Source organism: Chelon labrosus, assembly GCF_963514085.1.
Source record: "Chelon labrosus genome assembly, chromosome: 4".
In the NCBI taxonomy this organism is placed as follows: domain Eukaryota; kingdom Metazoa; phylum Chordata; class Actinopteri; order Mugiliformes; family Mugilidae; genus Chelon; species Chelon labrosus.
In genome coordinates, this window is record NC_140340.1 from 13,001,220 (window position 1) to 13,020,549 (window position 19,330).

At 43.0% G+C, this 19,330-nt stretch overlaps 2 protein-coding genes across 3 annotated transcripts in view; one reads left to right on the top strand and one right to left on the bottom strand.

Moving 5' to 3' along the window:
• The first annotated feature begins 2,041 nt into the window (after nt 1–2,041).
• Nucleotides 2,042–5,742, top strand: LOC311487621 (uncharacterized protein). The gene is made up of 2 exons (XM_084543973.1): nt 2,042–2,387; nt 3,822–5,742. The coding sequence occupies exons 1-2, from the start codon at nt 2,219–2,221 to the stop codon at nt 4,943–4,945; spliced, it is 1,293 nt and encodes a 430-aa protein (XP_084400099.1). The 5' UTR covers nt 2,042–2,218; the 3' UTR covers nt 4,946–5,742.
• A 4,651-nt stretch (nt 5,743–10,393) lies between these two features.
• trim62.1 (tripartite motif containing 62, tandem duplicate 1) overlaps nt 10,394–19,330 on the bottom strand; it is a 31,972-nt gene continuing 23,035 nt past the window's right edge. For both annotated transcript variants that reach the window (XM_084543836.1, XM_084543837.1), the window contains 2 exons: nt 16,998–17,113; nt 10,394–14,261 (listed from right to left, as the gene is read on the bottom strand). In XM_084543836.1, the coding sequence (XP_084399962.1) occupies nt 13,711–14,261; nt 16,998–17,113 (667 nt within the window). In that variant the 3' untranslated portion in view covers nt 10,394–13,710. The remainder of the gene's footprint in view (nt 14,262–16,997; nt 17,114–19,330) is intronic.

Sequence of the window (19,330 nt, forward strand, 5' to 3'; positions counted from 1 at the left end):
GCAGCTCTAGGAGCAAGAACAAATTTCTCACTTCTCGTGGAGCATGTAACAAGATAAAGTCACTATTGTGTAGATAGTGACTTCACAGCCATTTATTTAAAGGGAACTACTGTTTTTTTTGTTTTTTTTTTACAACCTGGACCTTATTTCTAGAATAAAATATGATCGTTTACTCACCCATATAACTTTTGTGTAATTTGTAGTCGTTTGGGAGCTATTTAGATCCACGTATATCCATGTAGTGGGAGTGGCTGGGGCAGCCTCTAAATAACGCATTATCTGGCGCAAAACTCATTAATTTCACCAATATTTTGTTATTGTACACTAGTGCTATTCCCCGTTGAGTCCGGAGTTACCTGTTGTCATCATCCGGGGTCTGTAGGTTGACCTACAGACCCCGGATGATGTCTTCTGACCTGGATGATGTCATCTCTGAGCGCCGCGCACACCCGCGATGGTCAGCTTGAAACTGCTACTGCTATGGTTCGTCCACAACCTCAGAATCGGAAAAATATTCAGCCATGTTGCAAAAAACTAGCAGTAGTTCCCCTTAAAGGTTGTAAGCTTTCAAAATGACTTTAAAGGCAGAATTTTGATCTGTTTTGGAGCTTTTACATACATCTAGGATGAAGCTCCAGTCTCAGCTCTTAAGTTGATGTGGATAAGAAGTCATGAGTGCTCAGATGATACATGACACATAAGAATTTAAAAACTCCAGGACAATAAAACTGACCTTATGGTGTCAACTGTCATCACCATGTGTGGTTTAAACCAAATGTAATTATTTATTTATTATTTATTTCCATGACTTGTTTAATCCATTAGGACCTAAACCAGGTTTCCAAGTTAATTTTTAACATGAGGTACAATGAAAGTACCAGACATAATAAGAGGTCTATTAAGATGTAATCAGAGAGGTAATGAAGCAGTTTCCCCAGGTGACCCTTGTGCATGAATAATGCACAAAACAAGTCCCTTCTGTTGCTTAAAGTGGGCCGTCCAGTCTCTAATAATAGGTGCTGGATACTAATGAATAAACTGGCATTTGTGATTCACAAATTGGATTGAGTTGGGTTGGGTTGAAACAGAAAACCAAAAATGAATCATATTCCTTTATGCTGTGCTGGGGCGACTGTAGATTCAGTTGCTTATCTCTAGGATAAAGCATTAGCTCATTCATAGTCTAATCCTGCTTATAAAACATCCCTCATGAGGGTATTTACTGCAACCTCAGACATAACATACTGCAGTCTGAAACACTGAACCGTTTGTACATCTTCTCTGAAAATGAAACATCTATCATCCATCCAGGATGTCTTGAACACCAACAGGTTTTTCTTTACACACACACACAGAGACACACAGACGAATACTTTGCATCTCTCACTGTTAGTTAGCTAGTTGGTTGTCAGACTGGTTTTCACGTCTGCACAAACAGTGCCACACCCTCTGACATGCACACGTTCTCTCACCTCCCGCAGGCCAGGTGCAAGGAGCGCGGAGTGGGGAGGTGAGAGGGAGTAGAGGGGCAGTCATTATCCCCGTGGGGGTGGAGCAAAGGGGGAGGTGAAGGAAAGCGGATGAAGCATTTGAAGCTCATATTGACATGCCGCTCTGTAGGCTCCCGTGAGCTCAGGTAAGAACTCACATGGTTGTTGTTTTTATTTATTTATGTCTTTTTTATTTATTTATTGTTTTTTTAGCTGGATTTAACTTTGTCTGTTTCTGTTTTGGAAATGTACATTTACATCTTCTGTGTCCACGTGATAGAGGTGACAGAAATATTTCTACAGGTTGAACCAGTCTGATTGCAGTGTCACTGGGTGGATAGATATGCAATACCCAGGTCGTAGCAGCAGAACCTGTACACACAAGGCTATTGTAGACTTGCACTTGGCACATGTTTGATCCACTGCTGATGTTAAATAGCTTATTTTATTTATTTTTATTAATTTAAATATCACACACGCTGACACAGGCAGACATGTGATCTTATTCCTGAGCTTTCTCATTTTGATCTACGGTAAACAGCTATCTTGTCCAAGGTTCACTACTAATGTACACAGTGGAATATTGATCTGTAACAGTGGGGCAGAAGTTGAGTGATCGAGGAAGTTGCAGAAGGTGGTGAAGTACTGAGCAGGAGTCTAGAGAGTGCCTGGCATTCCTGAGCTCCTCCACCCTGAGGCAAAAACAGAACTCGTCTTTTGAGACCTGCATGTGTTGTTCTGTTGCAGCCATGGATGGTGTGTTGGAAGAAGCGGCGGTGTTGTGCGCATGTAAACTGGTCGGCAGCCTCCTCGTCCTGCCCTCGCTGGCCGCCTCCTACAGTCCGGTCAGCTTCTGCTGCTGCTGCCTTCTGATCTTCACCGACTTCCTGGTCACAGGTGAGGACACGACCAGGTGTGCGCAAATGCTCACCCCAGGGCTCTAATCCAGTGTTTGTTGTTTTCTTTCTGAAGTACTCACATGGCTCTGTCAGACGAGCTGCGGATTGAGATCCTCATCGATGTGAAAGTATTATATTCTGAGCATTCACAGTACATTTTCAGATTTTTTTTTAAATATTGCTTGAAAAATGTGCCTAAGGTATCAAAGGTATCAGTCTTCGTCTGGTGATTTAACTGCTCACCTTGCTGCAGTGCTGTACAGGTGTACTCTTGTTTTGTGTGATTACAGGTGCAACAGACCACGTGTCTGACCACACCCAACAGTGATGGTCAGAAATTTAACAGGATTGAATGTTTCCTCCATTAATGTGAGCAGGACACTTCTTTTCAATGCAATAAGTCCAGCGCACCTTACAATTATCAATCTAAACCAGTTTTAACGCACCGATACTGCAGAACAGAAGAGAGATGCTGTGACACTTTGCATGATGTCTGTGTTGATCATGATTCTTTTTAAACAGCAGGGCTGTGAGAGTGAGGCTATAAGGCTGAGCATACGTTTACCGCTCAGAGCACAGCCTGTGGTCTACAGATAAGTCTCCATAGAAATGAAATGTCGTCAGATTTCTCATAGGACAAGTTACAGCTCATTCATTATTAGTGCACGGAGATCGCAGGTAAATATATCAGCTTTGCATAAATCCAGCATGAGCAGGTCTAATCGGCTGCAATACGTCAAAGTCTCGAATTCATAGTGTGTGGGGCCATTGATCTGAAATAATGTACAAGATTCTCAAAAATCAGAGTAAGTGGCTGCTGTCGTTGTTGAACATAAAAAACTTAAAGTTGGATAAACTAAAAACGCTCATGTACCTCAAACATGTAAGTACAGCGACATTATCCACCACTAGATCTGAATAGAATGTAAATGGAGTGCTATTTAAGGCTCGTAAATGAGTTGAAGTGTTGAAATATTTTTTATCCGAGACAATAACGTGACTGCGACAAGCAAGAGAGCTAATTATCGAGTAGTTCCTGCTCCTCAAAATGTGAGAATTTGCTGCTTTTCTGTCCATGTGGTTATACAGAAGTACTTTGGCTGATGTTTAAGATGTCGTTTTAGGCGTTCAGACCCTATTCTGCAGCATTGCCAGTATTTTCAGATACCTCATTGACCAAACAAGCAAATGTTTAACAGATTTATCAATAACACAGAGATCACAGTGATCCCGGAACTGACTATGTTTAGACCTGGTCTCTTAGCGGCGGGTTGAGTTGCATTATTATAAAAAGAAAGGACTTTAACTTTAGTAATAAAATAAGAAGCAATGCTCACTTTATTTCTGGTTGGCTGAGCTACTGTGGAGTTACTGATCCAATTCTCCCTCTATCTAAACAAATTGACTAAATCTCTGTTTTGTGTTCCTGCAGTCTTCCTGGGTTCCCTTTGCATCTTTGAGCCCTGGCTGACTGAACTGACCGCTCAAGGTGACGTCATCGCCCTGCGCTTCCTGCTCTTTCTCAGCCACACCTATGGAGCGGTGCTGCTGCTGACCACACCTCTGATTGCCGTGGAGACACTGATCAGAGTGCTGTGGCCTCACGCCGTCGCCAGCGACAGCACAGCGAGTCAGGCAGACGGCTCTGATGGACGGAGGTGTTACGTTGTGGAAAGGGAAGGGGAAGAGGACAGCAGCTTACACTCAGAGAAAGACAAGAGGTTGTCTCATGTTGTCGGCTACCTCTGCTGCTTGTCAGTGTGGGTCATCGTTGCCCTCAATGTCAAGTGGCGGTGGAGGATGGAGGAAGAGTGGACTGCTGCCTGTTTGCACGCGACCAACTCACTTGTCAGATGTCTGCCCAACTTGTTCAGTCCCTTGCCCAGTGCTATGAATCCCTGCTGGGGCATGGCCTTCCTCTTCTTCCTTCTCCTCTTACTGTCCACCAGTGCAGGCCTGCAAAGACGACACAAGGCTGCTGCACAGACGGGGATGTCACAGGTAGAGAAACATGCACCTAACAATAAAGGTGGCTGTTACTATCAGGACCTTGAGCCACTGTCGTCTGCATCCTTCAGACCAGTCAATCCTGGGATTTCAGCATCCGAGCGAGTACAGTGTGTTGACTCAGAGAAAACAGAGAGCAGCTGCAGCGTTCCCAGCCAATATTCCTGGAACAGCGTGCAGATGTCGGCACGTCACCATGGAGACTTTGGCCTCGTCTCCCCAGAGTGTTTGTCTGGAAAGAGAGGACAGGAGCACGAAAGGACAAAGAGAGGTATACCTCTGACATTTATCACAGAGGAACACGTGGACTCACAATACCGGAGCCAGTGTGGGTGGCGACAGAGGGGCTTTCCCTGCCGGGGGGCGAAAGTAATGATAGGGTTTGTGTGTGCGCTCTCCATTTTTGTGCTGCCTCTCAACCTCACCGTGAATATTCTTTTGATCAGGACTATAGAGACTCTGCTGGAGCTGTGCATCGAGTCTTTAACTTCGTCTCCAGCAAACAACACCAGAGACACACCGGCCCCTTACAAGGGAACACTAGTTTAAAGCAAGAGTCGAAAGAGAAAAAGAAAAAGTGGATGCTGTATGAGTTTGCAGTCATCAGATAGACATCAAAAGTACACAGACAGCCGGTCTACCTGTTAACACTGTTTAAATAGAGTGTAAATAAACAGCTCCATGCAGCCATTCACATGCGAGAAAGAATACATAGACTCTGCTGAAAGGTGCTGAGGAGGCAGGTTGAGGCGTGCTTGGTGGAGAGATACTAAACCTGGCTAGAACAGATGGCTGCAAGGCCTTCTTTCACTGTGCAGAGCATTAGGACCTGCAGCTATTTGTCATTGCACAAGGGGCTACAAAACAGGCCCCCTCCCCAGCTTAAATAACACTAATCCAGTGGCAAAGTTTTTTTTTTTTTTTTTTAAGTTGTATCATGAAGTCTACCTATGCTGCACCACATAACGGCTGCATAAAGCTGTGCATAGATGAACACCGAGTGAATTAAGGCTACAACGTAGACTGTCTTTCTTTCTACTTTTGTTGTTTTGTTTCTGCTCTTAAATCAGAATTTAACTTCTCCTCAAAGTAACTCATGTAACTGCACTTTAGTGCTGAGGTACTTTGCTTTACCAGACAGCTATTGTTCTGTGAATTATTTTTTTTTTTTTTAACATTAAACCTACACTACACTATACACTAGACATAGCAGCCATTGTTCTGTATGACAAATACTTTTACCTTTTACATTTCATATGCACTTTGCTGGAAATATTTCTGTCAAATGGGATTTTAAATGCAGGACTTATGGGTATTGTTTCTCCCAAGTAAAGTGTTTCACTGTGCTTTTTCTTTCACTTTGTCCTATAAATCTGTCCCCTACATCGAATGTAAAGCAGCAGCAGCAGCCAGCCGCTAGTTACAGACTGGAAACGACTAGCCTGGCCTTTTTTTTTTCTTCCTTCCAAAGAAAAAAAGGAAGTAGTTGACATCTGAAGTATTGAGTGTATATAAATAACACATTAGATTATTTCTGTTGTCTCTTCTGGTTGCCTGGCAACATGAAAATTATTTTAAATGTGCGACATTAAGTAGTTAATCCCGCTAAACTGTGGATGCTTTCCTGGGGATCAGCTAAAACTTTATCCCGTTGCTTCGATTCTTAATGCTAAGCTAACAGCTAGCCTGTGTGCATCTTCAGATTCATCAGACACGCTTGAATCTTTATTCATTCATTCATGCATCTTCTGTAACCGCTCGTGCCGTGAAGGGCCTATCCCAACTGTCATTGGGCGAGAGGCGGGGTACACCCTGGACAGGTCACCAGTCTATCTCAGAGCTAACACAGAGAGACAGACAACCATTCACACTCAGACCTACGGCCAATTTAGAATCACCAGTTAACCTAACCAGCATGTCTTTGGACAGTGGGAGGAAGCCAGAGTACCCGGAGAGAACCCACGCAGACACAGGGAGAACATGCAAACTCCACACAGAAAGGCCCGGTCGAACCCACAACCTTCTTGCTGTGAGCCATCAGTGCTAACCACCGAACCACCGTGCCACACCCCATTAATTCAACTCTTGACAAGAAAAATAAGAAATAAATAAATCAGGACACTAAAAGTGTTTCTTTGAATTACAAAGACATGTTGAAAGTCTGTAACTGTGCCGAGGCAGTTCTTGGATCAGACCTTTAAAGGAGCTCAGCCATTAATCAGAATAAATACAATATTAACTCGAGTTTTACATGATGAAAAAAATGAAACCCTGCTGCTTTGGCTTGATGTTGTACAGTAGTGTGAATTGAATCAAACAGCATATGTGCTTTTTATTAATATGTCCTGATTAGAGAGTCCACTGACACAAGTTTTAAGTGTGCTTCTGGAAAGCACGGCTACATGGTTGTTGTTCTTCCACTTCAGGATCTTCACATTTTTTCACCTGGTCTGATTGAGATGTACTGTACCGTAGAGATATGTTGCTGTGAATATTTGGTGAAGAATGTAATACAAAAAAAATAATAAGAAAGCAAATGATCTGTAAAAGAGTCACAACTGCAGTAAAGACCGACAAGCTTTCAAAAACTCCCTGTCATTGCTCAAGGTGCTGCATGGCAATACCAGCAAACCACAAATGCTGAGCCAAGTTTTCCTCCCTCTTTTTCACAGCTGGTGTCACTGTGAGCGTTACCACGGAAACCGGCGTGAATAAAGAGGTAAGACGATACAAAGAAATGCATTGTTGTGTAACTGGAGAAAAATGAACGTCAGCAAAAGTGTCAAGTGTGTCAGTCCCAACACCGCCGAGCAGGGACACATGTGGACACCAGAGGGCACTAAGACACAACGGCAACAACCCGAGACCTTGAAGCTCCACAGATGTTTGATAGATGAGCTTTAGCAAGAAACACGAGAGGTATGAAGAGCACCGGGGAAACAATAGAGGACATTTTTAGGTTGTCTCGTGATTGACTGAGCCAGGGGCCTGTGCACACCTCTTCTTTCCATGCAGACTTCAAACCGCAGCACGCTCTGACTGAGATACTGTTAAAGTCCTCACAGGAAAATCATTGCTTCATAGCTTCATCTCTGCTGACAGTGGTGTGAACAGACAAAAGTTTAATGAGCGCTCTCTCTTTGTGCACGTCTGAGGATCTGATTCTAAACGAGGGCATGATGACATTCAGAGGAATGGTTGCTTCAAGCTTCCTCCTCGGTCCTGAAGTTGTTGCTATTCAGTGCAGGGAGCCGTGCTCTGTGAGAATGGTTTGAAAAGATCAAGAAACTCTGCACAGAGTACAAGAGTCCAGATCTCCCTAATGGCATTAAACTTTATTGCTTTAACAAGACACCCACAAGTGATTTAAAAGCTCCCAGTCAGATGAGTAATCCTCCGGATTCGTGTGCTAATCAATTATTTTGTCTCTGCTTTGGTCTCAGAGGCAGAATGATACACTGTTCAGAGTTGGACAGATTTTGATTCCTTTAAAAAGATATGAAAAGCAGTTTGTGTTTAAACCAAAAGGAGAATTAAAGATGCAACTATGTGTATATAAAAGAAAGAAAAGAGAATCAGAAATGTACTGTGCATTCCCAGTGTTGGTTAGGCCGATCCTAACACTTACCCTAACAAATACACACTCATCAGCCACAACATTAAAAAAAAAAGTAAATAGCATTGACCATCTTGTGACAATTCAACGTTCTGCTGGGAAACTTTTGGACCTGGCGTTCATGTGGATGTTAGTTAGATGTGTAGCACCCACCTAGACCAGACCAGGCTCAGCTACATGAAGACAATTGAAGCGACTGAGCATAAAGTACGTGTGTGCAAGCTTATGCAGACAATATAAAACAGTGCAGAACAGTACGAACAATGCAAACGGTGCAGACAAACACTGCTAACAGTGCAAGAACGAGAAACAATGTAAAGACAAACAATACAGGCAGTGCAAAACACTCGGGAGACAATGCACCTAAAAAAAGACATTACACAGAACAGAGAGCAGCTCCGACTAACGAGCAGACTAACAGGGTATCACCCTTTACCCATGATGCTCTGCTCTCGCTAGCTAAGAGATAGTTACATGTATGTGGTCAAAGAAGTTGAGTGTTTGCCTTAACTCACCTTTAACCTGCTCTATGTCCTCAAGTTCAAGAGTCATAAAAACAGAGAATGGTTGAATTTTAGATAGTTTCGATATATATAAATATACAATGATCAGCCACAACATTAAAACCACTGATCATCTTGTGACAATTCAATGTTCTGCTGGGAAACTTTTGGACCTGGCATTCATGTGGATGTTACTTAGACATGTACCACCCACCTAGACCAGACACCCCCACCCCATAGCAATGACACTCCTTGATGGCAGCAGCCATCCCCAGCAGGATGCAGCCTGACACAGACACACACACAAAAACAGTTTAGGAACAACTCAAAAAACATGAAAAACAGCACAAGGTGTTGACCTGGCCTCCAAATTCCCTAGATCCCAAACTGATCAAGTATCTGCAGGTATCCCCCTAACCCATAGGACCCAAAGACCCCCACTAACAACATCCTGTTGCCAGACAACACAGGACACCCTCAGAAGGCCCATGTCCATTCTCTGATGAGTCACAACTGTTTTGGAGGCACAAGGGAGACCTACACAATATTAGGAAGGTGGTCATAATGTTATGCCTCATCGGTGTATTTAATATTGATTATTTAGCATATAATAGTCTGAGCAACAGTATCCAATAGCAAAGATGATTAATTACCAATAATAGCTCTATAAAAAAGCAGTAATCCTCACATTTTATAAACTGGTTTGAGGCAGTGTTTATCTTTGTGCTTGGTGAACTAATTGTTTCAGCTGTTAGTTTTCCTAAAAACCCCGTAGCTGTTTACATTTTTACAGTGTAATGAATATCCTCACGACCTGCAAAATAATATGGATGATAGATTTGTTCCTGCCACCAGCATCATAGCTCATGTTCTTAAGCTGGAGAAGAAAAAAGAAAAAAGAAAAAAGAAGCGAGTCTTCACTTCTGCTTTTTCCTTCACTTACAAGATTAAAAACCTTACACTCCCGCCTCAGGAGGGCCCTGTCAGACTGGAATCAGATACATGTCTCTCAAAGGAGAGCTCCCTGACTTTTTAATGGAGACTCCCCCTGGGGTGGAGATGTCTATTACAGGACGGACACCTTCTCCTCGGATAAAAATGCCCCTAATCGCTGGGGTAAGCTGAGAAAAGTGCCCAGAATCAAAGCTGAGAATATGAAACCCCTGGTCCTGGGGGGGGGGGGGGGGGGGGGGGGCTGTTCTGACTGAATGTCACTGCTTCAAACGGCACATTTTGTGATGAAGCAGCTGTAATCATGATGCAACACGACTTAGAGGCTTTGGAGTGTGAAATAATAAGGCAATAGAGCACAAAGTTACATGGAATAATATTGCTCCCCGGGTTTCTAATGCAGAGCATGACTCAGACTTTCAGTCGCGGTATCACAATTTCAAACTGTGCAACAATTCTTCCTCTGCAGTTCATTCATTCAGAAGCGTCACAGATGGCAAATGAAGAGGACCTATTGAAGGCTGAGGCCCACCTGCTGCATGGGGAACGCTGATTATTCATCATGTCACACACTCGAGCTTCAGCAGAAGCTAGAACAGGGAAGAGTAATGGAAAAAGTGCACAGCCTCCCGTCTCCCTGCTGGAGAGCTTACATCCAGCAGGGAGAGATTGGCACATCTCAACTAAAATGTCTGGCATGAAACTCCCTGAGGTGGAGCAGGTATTGACAAGCAGAGGCAAAGCCTTCCTAGATTCCGCATAGGATTCATCTGCCTCCCAGATATGTTTCATTTTGAGGGTTTCAGATTCAACTAGGCTGATATTCTTGTTTCCATATTAATGAGGAAGATTAGGTTCACTTTGACTGAAGATTTTCTCCTGTAACTTGTAATAATAGCAAAACTAATTGTTTTCTAGTTGTGTATGTTTATGTAGTTCTTACTTGTCCTTGTCCATTTATATTTTTTCCTCCTCTCAGGATGTACTGAATATGGAGAAACACGAATTACATTAGTCGTTCGGGAGATATTTAGATCTGCACATATCCATATAGTGGGAGTGACTGGGGCACCGAAACGCAGCCTCTAAATAACGCATTATGTGCTGCGAAACTCATTCATTTCACCAATATTGTGTTATGATACGCTAGTGCTATTCCCCGTTGAGTCCGGACTTACCTGTTATGATAACTGTAGATTGACCTACAGACCCCGAATGATGTCTTCTGACCTGGACAATGTCACCTCTGAGCGGCGCGCGCACCCCGGCGGTCAGCAAATTACAGGTAAACAAGCCGACCGTCGCGGGAGTGCGCGGCGCTCAGAGATGACTTCATCCAGGTCAGAAGACATCAACCAGGGTCTGTAGGTCAATCTACAGACTCCGGATGACGATAACAGGTAACTCCGGACCCAACGGGGAATAGCACTAGCGTATCATAACACAATATTGGTGAAATGAACGAGTTTCGTGGCAGATAATGCGTTATTTAGAGGCTGCGTTTCGGTGCCCCAGTCACTCCCACTATATGGATATACACGGATGTAAATATCTCCCGAACGACTACAAATCACACCAAAGTTATATGGTTGAGTAAACGATCGTATTTTATGCCAGAAATAAGGTCCAGGTTGTAAAAAATAGTAGTTCCCCTTTAAGGTTTTATTATCCTGAAGAGGTAAAACTCTTCAAGAGAACCATCCACATAAAAAGGTAATTTAATGTAGTAGATTTTTTCCCTTCCCTCAAATTGCTAATCATCTCATCTCATCTCATCTCAAACCTCTGATCTTCCTTGTGAAGGTCGGGGCATGAATCTGCCTGGCACGCCACACAGCGCACTGTGCAGATTTATTAACACCCCGAGGAGAGACAAAAACACGCATGAGTTCGCCCCGCGTCGAAAAAAACGCCGCTCTCCGGAGTCACGGTGTGAACTCAAACCAGGACAAAGTTAACGAGACCGTCTGATTTTCAAAGTCGTTTATTGTACATTAAAACATTTCACACAAACCTCCAGCAGCAAAAGCACACTAGAGTGTGTTCACACAATGATGGGTGCGCAGCGGCCATCATCAGAAGACACAATCATCATTATAATCATTAAAAGTGTCATAGTTTTTCATTTTTAATCATTATCATTACCATCATCATCGCCGTAACCCCAACACCATCTCACCATCTATCTCACAGTAATCTCCTTCTGAATTTTCAATGTCTTAATGAAAACTCAAACTGGGGTCAAATTCAGTTTTAACCTGCAGCTGAGTTTTGTTTTAAGATAAATTAACTTCCTGTCCTGATTGTCAAAACCTGTAAGTCATGCAATCCTAAAATGTTGCTGAATGAATCCAGAGAGCAGGTTTAGTCATCTGGATACTCTTGTTTGGTAAATGCCAGCAAGCAGCGTTGTTCAGATAACTTCTGAATAACTCACAGGGCCCTGCAGATCTGTGCAAGTTAAGACAAACAACAGGAATAATTTCGCTCCCCATTTGACCCTAATTTGCATCTTACTGCACGTACTTGAATCACTTCCTACAAAAACAAGGGCACTGCCCCAATTTTCTTTTAAATGGACAACACAGACGACACACATACACACACACACACACAAAGGCAGGGAAATACAGTGGCAAAGGGAGGTTGTAGTGTTTTTATCTTTTTTTTCCCTGTAGTTTGTTCATTTGTAGATTTCTCAAAGAAGAAAAATCTGAAGCATTTACTGTTGGCCACTGCATGGGAATGTCTCGGAGGTTTATCAGCCACAGCCAAAGCTGGATTTAAAATTACAGCTGAACCAGGCTGCAAAAAAACAAAAAAAAAAAACTGGCGCACTTTCCCACCCAACCACAGACGCATCTCTCAGTATGCTGGACTTGGCCGAGGGACAAAAGCAGATTCTGCAGGACTTGTGTACAACTAATGATAAACAAGAGCACTTGAGGCATGTGGGGCCAAGACATCAACATGACGGAGCCTCAGAGGACTTATCGACGGTGTTATAGTTACGTAACACAGCAGCAGTCTTGGGAGACGCCAGTCGCGAGAATGACAGCATTTTTAGTGCTCGAGCTCATCCACTGATCAACTGGACCACAACATACGGCTCAGTTTAATTTACATTTAAACGATTTGAAATGAGAAACAACGCTTGGTCTCCGAGAGCGAGAAATGATCTTTAAATCTTCAGAATTTCACATCTTACACTTTTACAAGCACAAGCCTCTGCTTTGATTTTATTTTCGTTTGATATTAAGACAAAATGATCAAAACTCATGACTGGAAGCAGAAATGTATTTGAATGCAACACTAACACGGAAAAACGTTGGGCCAGCACGATGAGAGAATAATTAGTTGTTTTTTTTACCTTTGATATTTTATATACAAACTCATATAACTTATATAAGACCTTCCTCCACCAATAGCAGCATATTTCTGCACAACCACCCCCTCTAGACAGACAGTTTGCCCATCTCCACACTGGATAGGGACGGGCAGCCTATATTCTACTTTTTCATTCATTCAGAAGGTGACATGGATAATCGCTGGTGCACAAAGAACAGGAGATGTCCTCGCAATGATAAACACTGTACAGACACATGTGGACGTGACCTGCGGGATAGTCTAAAACCTCAGAAGTGAAGAAGTAAAAATAAAAGTGCCAACAGAAGAGAAGTCCAGAGTGAATCGCTGGCTAACCAAAAAGTCGAGTGCTGTCAATCACATTCCACGAACAAAGCTAAGCCAACTGTACAGCACGGAGAGGACAAGTAACCGGTCTTCACTGTCCACTTGTTTGGACAGGGAGAGGAGACGTTGAGGCGGCCCGGGGCTTGATACGGAGAGCGGTGCCCCTTGGGAGTGTGCAAGGCGGGCCTTAGACAGTAACTCTAAAAAGGAGGGAATTATTTTTTTTTTTTTTATTAATCTTCACTGCTGCCACAGACCCCGGAGGAGCCCAGGGGTCCCTCTGTCTCCATTTAGTGTCATCTTTTCACTTAAAGATGTAGAATGAGGCTCATGTGCAGGCCATGTTTGTTCCAAGTCCAACAAAGTAAAGTAAAGAAAAGCAGCGCACGTTTTAAGAGCAACAACAAGAACAATTCCTAACACCGAACTGAAAGAAAGGAACATTTCAAACACCCTATTAAACTTATTTCTTGAACAGCTTTTGAAACACACAATTCATCTACGATGGATTCATCTGCCAGGACAATCGTGACCGTGGGTACGTGCAGCTCTTAAAGGCGCACAGTGTTGATTCGCAGTGGCTGCACATTCTTGCCATTAGCGTGACTCTGGCCAGGGCTGAAGTAGGGGAAGACCTTGGCGGGGAATTTCTCTCGGTAGGTGTAGAGCCAGGACATGTCGTCTGCGTTATAGAAGATGAGCAGGCCTTTGGGGTAGTCCAGGTACACCCCCACCTTCTCTAGCTTGCTCTTGACGTTGAGGCGGGTCCAGGGCTCGGTGCAGGCGCTGTACTGGTTCCCGTCGTGCATAACGATGCAGTAGAAGCCGCGGCTCGGCTGGATCTGGATGCTGCCTTTGCGGCTGACTGTCTCGTTGGCCACGCCGATCATCCACTGCGTCTTCTCCGACACCATCACTTCCCAGTAGTGAACGCCGGACACGAAGCCCTCAGCGCCCAGAACAGACACCTCCACGTCAAAGCGGCGCGGGGAATCCTGCAGAGGCTGCGGATGCAGATTCCCGTAGGCCACGATGGTGCAGTCGTCTGAGAGAATCAGTCTTTGGTGGGCTGTGATGGGGTCAAGGGTCAAAGCAGCTGGCACTGAAGGAGAAAACAAAAATTGAAACAGTGAGTCAGCATTTATTTCACTTAACAGATAGTCCAGATAAACAGGTCAGTGTGAGATACAGGAAATAATACAACGAAACAAATAAATCAATATGTTATGACTCAGGTTGGCGAAACAGCAGGGTAAAGACAGCGGAGTCATTCTCAGCACCTCATTTTTCTTTGTCATGCATTTGCTGCGTGAACAGTTTCATGCTGAGGCACTAAGTGAATATATCCAGGCTGCAGGAGCAGAGGTCAGGTTGAAATGCTTCCACTGGTATCATCACAGTAAGCTGATTAAAAGGACACATGAACCTTTTACACATGAAAATGGTTTTGGTTTCATTATGCATGATTTAACCTTTACCCGTTTATATGTTTATTATCCATCAGGCAATAATGATCCGCCCTCAAACATCCAGAAAGCGTCATAAGGAACTACTGGAACAAGAGGAACAAGGAACCCGGACTTTGCATAATGTATATTTTAAATTGCAGCCTTTTCAGTTTGCTACTTGCATCGTTTCAAATTGTGTTGGTTTTAAAATCAACTGGTTGCTCAGCACTGACGTTAACGTTAAATCAGCCTTGGATTGAAAAGGCAGAGCACTTTCTTAAAAGCTTAAACCTTCTGCGTCAACAAGACCGTTTTAAGTTACTTATTATGGGAAATTCAATGAGCCTGTTACTTAAGATTTCTCTTTCTTCCTGAACGCTTCTCCTAAAATCTAAAAAGCCTTTTGTCTGCCGTTCTGTCCAGGAGATTTACTGCAGATAAATAAAACTCATGTCCATTCCAAGGTCCCAGGAGAGAGCTTCATGAGAAAATTTGTTTTTTAGTTTGAGTAAACAGATCATTTAAGACAAATAACCTTGCAACATTACAGTAAGCTATATAAATACACACACACACACACACACACACACACACACACACACACTGCAGCCAGAGTGTGAGGAGGCAATCAGAGCCATGCCCTGTAGTAAAACATGACTGATGGCTTGTTATTATTGGGCACACCTGACTGCGGCCGCACTCTAATTTCAGGAAAATGAAACCGAGTTGCACGTGTGCTACAGTGAGTGCATGATGATTCATATTTTTTATTATTTTTTTTTTATAATCCCTTTTTACTACTGTGCATAAACTAGAGTCTTCAAAGTCAAGTGGTCTCTGGAGTCTGATAGTCAAACGAAGCGATACGTGGCCATGCCAAGAGTGCAAACAACACATGGAAGCAGTAATTACAGCGATGGGAGGAGCTGCTACGCCTCACAGGCCTGTAGGAGTCTGTTTCTCTTTGCAATTATGTGGCTTTAGGGAGGAACTGCAAGCATATCAGGATGAACAATAACTACGAGTCCCCTTTCTCTTTTACATGGAGCAGATTCAGGAAAGAGTGGGACAGGCATTTCCCTGTTCCTCCGTACCAGCTGGGACATATGGAGGTGAGACGTCTGGCGGCCGGCCAGCAGACAGGACAATGACTTCTCTAGTCAATGACATCCCGAGTGTTTGTTACGACCGACTCATTAAAATTTCATAACCCGAGTGCCTCTATGTGTCATATGAAGAAACACGCAGGCATACACACATCAGAGGAGTTTCATTTTTCCAGCTGAAGACGAGAAGGGGGAAGAGGAACAGCACAGCGCCCGGTAGTTATTCCCTCTAACTGATCAGTGACAGCCAGAGATGAGGGATGATTGAGGGGGGGGGGTGTCTTTGTTGCCTCTCTGGCAACTCACTGGTGATGGATCGTAACCAATTGTTTCATTTGGCAGCCAGTCAAGGGAGGCCGAGAAACTGCCTGGCCTCCTCTCAGCCGGCACCGGGCTGGAATGGGGGAATAGATTGAGGGTATATAAAAAAAATAAAAAAAAATTCCACAACACATTATTTTTAATATTCTCCTGTGAGTGAGTGATGGCTGCAGAGCAGAGGGAGTGGTGCTCGCCACCATTGAGGGTCCAATTTCCAGGACGAACCTCAAAATCATCCAAGCAATATTAAAGCTGGATTACTACTGTGTGCTATGGTGACTGGGTGACTCGTGTTGGGAGTTTAAGTCGAGAAATGGTGAAGTTGCAGTTACTTTAACTGAAATTAATTCATCATACGAAAGGGAGAAGTCTGACTAAATGACGTGTAGGAGACGGGAGGAAGAAGAATTTTCTGCTGAGAGACGTGGAGAAGGAAATGTGTTTTCAGACCACTCATATTTGTTACAGTCTGCATTTGCTGCAACGTGTACTTACACGTCTGGGCAGGTGCGCTTGAGATTACATCGTAGATCTGATGAAGAACCATAAATCTGACTTTAGATTACGCCACTGACTCTAACATCTTTACCGTAAATCTAAAGACATAAATCTTCAGCCAAAATATGCTCTATATATCTTTCCATAAAGGCCGTAATTAAAGTTATTTGTATCTTGTTTGTTTAATATGTAAAACATAAACCCACATAGTGCTACATGTAAATTAGAGCTTTAGAGGTACTGTAAGGGGGTTTGTTAGCTTAGGACGGAGCCAGGCTAGCTGTGTCCTGTATTTCCAATATCCCTGATGTGCTGTAGCCTCATACTTAATATAAGGACTTGAGTGGTATTGATCTGATTTGCTAACATTTGTGCAAGAGAGCAATTAACCATATTTTTCCAAATGTGTAACTTTCCCTTTAGCACCTGTGATTCCACACCGTGTACCTAGTCCTGGTCACGTACCTGGTGAAATGTCCTGGAAGAGTGATTTCCATATTGTGTACTGTAAGGGCCCCATGTACTTGGATGTCGGGAAGTCTTCGTACGTCAGATTGGTCTCATGTATCTTCCCTTTAATCCTGGGACAGAAAAACAGATCAATAACAGTCTAAATCCAATTAGCTGCTTTTTTTTTTTTTCTTCAAATAAAGCTGCCTCTTGTTCAACCCACAAAAGCAATTCTTCACTAAATTAATCTGGTTTGAGAATTTGAAATGCGCCATTACTGACAGTCAACAGCTGACAAACTGCTTTACGAATCTGAAGCCACAGAGATGAATTTGTCAGCGAGAAGGATCAGAGGAGGATTCAATATGAACCTCTTCGTGAATCGCTCAGAGCACTTACACTCTATGTAGTTCAGAGTTCAGGCAAGACACTGAATGAGTCAGAGCAATTATTCTCGGTGCAGTAAAGTTAATTTTCTAGACTCCCATGTCTCTGTGTTAATTGTGCAGTTATTTCTTGCTATTAAAAATACACAGAAATAAATCTATTTATTTATACACCGATCAGGCATAACATTATAACCACCTTCCTAATATTGTGTAGGTCTCCCTTGTGCCTCCAAAACAGTTGTGACTCATCAGAGAATAGACATGGGCCTTCTGAGGGTGTCCTGTGGTGTCTGGCAACAGGATGTTGTTAGTGGGGACATTTGGGTCCTACGGGTTGAGGGGAGGGGCCTCTGTGGATCATCCCACAGATACTTGATCAGTTTGGGATCTAGTGAATTTGGAGGCCAGGTCAACACCTTGTGCTGTTATTCATGTTTTTTTGAGTTGTTCCTAAACTGTTTTTGTGTGTGTGTCTGTATCAGGCTGCATCCTGCTGGGGATGGCTGCTGCCATCAAGGAGTGTCATTGCTAGGAGGTGGGGGTGCCTGGTCTGGTCTAGGTGGGTGCTACATGTCTAAGTAACATCCAGACAAATGCCAGGTCCAAAACTTTCCCAGCAGAACATTGCATTGTCACAAGATGGTCGGTGGTTTTAATGTTGTGGCTGATCAGTGTACATTTATATATAATGAAACCTGTGATCTAAAATTCAACCATTCTCTGTTTTTATGACTCTTGAACTTGAGGACATACAGCAGGTTAAAGGCGATTTGGGGCAAACACTCAACTTCTCTGACCACATACATGTAACTATCTCTTAGCTAGCGAGAGCAGAGCATCATGGGTAAAGGGTGATACCCTGTTAGTCTGCTCGTTAGTCGGAGCTGCTCTCTGTTCTGTGTAATGTCTTTTGTCTCCCAAGTGTTTTGCACTACCTGTATTGTTTTTCTATTGTTTCTCGTTCTTGCACTGTTAGCAGTGTTTGCATTGTTGGTACTGTTTTATACTGTACACACATACTTTATGCTCAGTCCCTTCTATTGTACTTAGTCGTATGTCTTCATGTGGCTCCATGGTCCTGTAGGAATATCCTGTCATCTCACTATGTACTGAACTAGTGAGGACTGAATAAATTAATAAATAAAAACCTCTTTGACTTTGACTTGACTTTGGTAGACATTCTTCAAGATACTTATTTCATTTTTTCCTTTAAGCAACATTCACTTGTTGAGGCTGACAGAGAGGGTGGTCTAACACTCTGCTCTGGCGACTACGGAGGCGATAATAAAAACTAATAATATTAAATTCATCAGTAAGCTCCTGTGTTAGGTATCCAGCAGTTTCTCTCCTCAACTGTTCAACAGCACATAACAACCACTATTATGACAGAACTAATCTATAGGGTTTGTAATGTGTTTTAAATACTTGTGAAAAGACCTGCATCCGTATAGGATAGGAGAAATTAAGAGACCTTTTTTTTTTTTTTCAGTGAAATATTCTGTTGCTTTTCCTTTCTTCATCAAACAAACGCACCGCGGTTTAGCGTGTTAACACAAGCTACTGTACAAGACCAGGCCTGCTAAAATATCAAAGAAGAAGGGGAAAGAAGAGTTGTGTCATATTTTAGAAGTACAGCTGCTCCATTTTTGTCCTATCTGAGTAAAATATTCCATAATTAAAGCCAACAGAAACCTAAAACTTTTTCCCCCTAAGACTTACCACCCTTAGTTTTTATTAAATATTACTTTCATCAAACAACTTCAAACCTCCATCTTTAAGAAATAGTGCAGTTAAATGAATGATACAGTGATGTTTGAACCAGTCAGTCCCACTAACTCTATACTAAACCTCATCAAGCTGCTTTAAGTTATTAACTCGTTCAATTAAATCGTCCTCAAGTCGCCCTCCTAGATTAAACACTACAGCTGGTTTATTCCAGGCCTAACTCTCCATCTGTTC

Coding starts and splice junctions, on each gene's coding strand:
- LOC311487621 (XM_084543973.1), top strand. CDS start 2,219: ATGTGTTGTTCTGTTGCAGCCATGGATGGTGTGTTGGAAGAAGCGGCG. Junction 2,388..3,821: donor CACCGACTTCCTGGTCACAG/GTGAGGACACGA, acceptor GTGTTCCTGCAG/TCTTCCTGGGTTCCCTTTGC.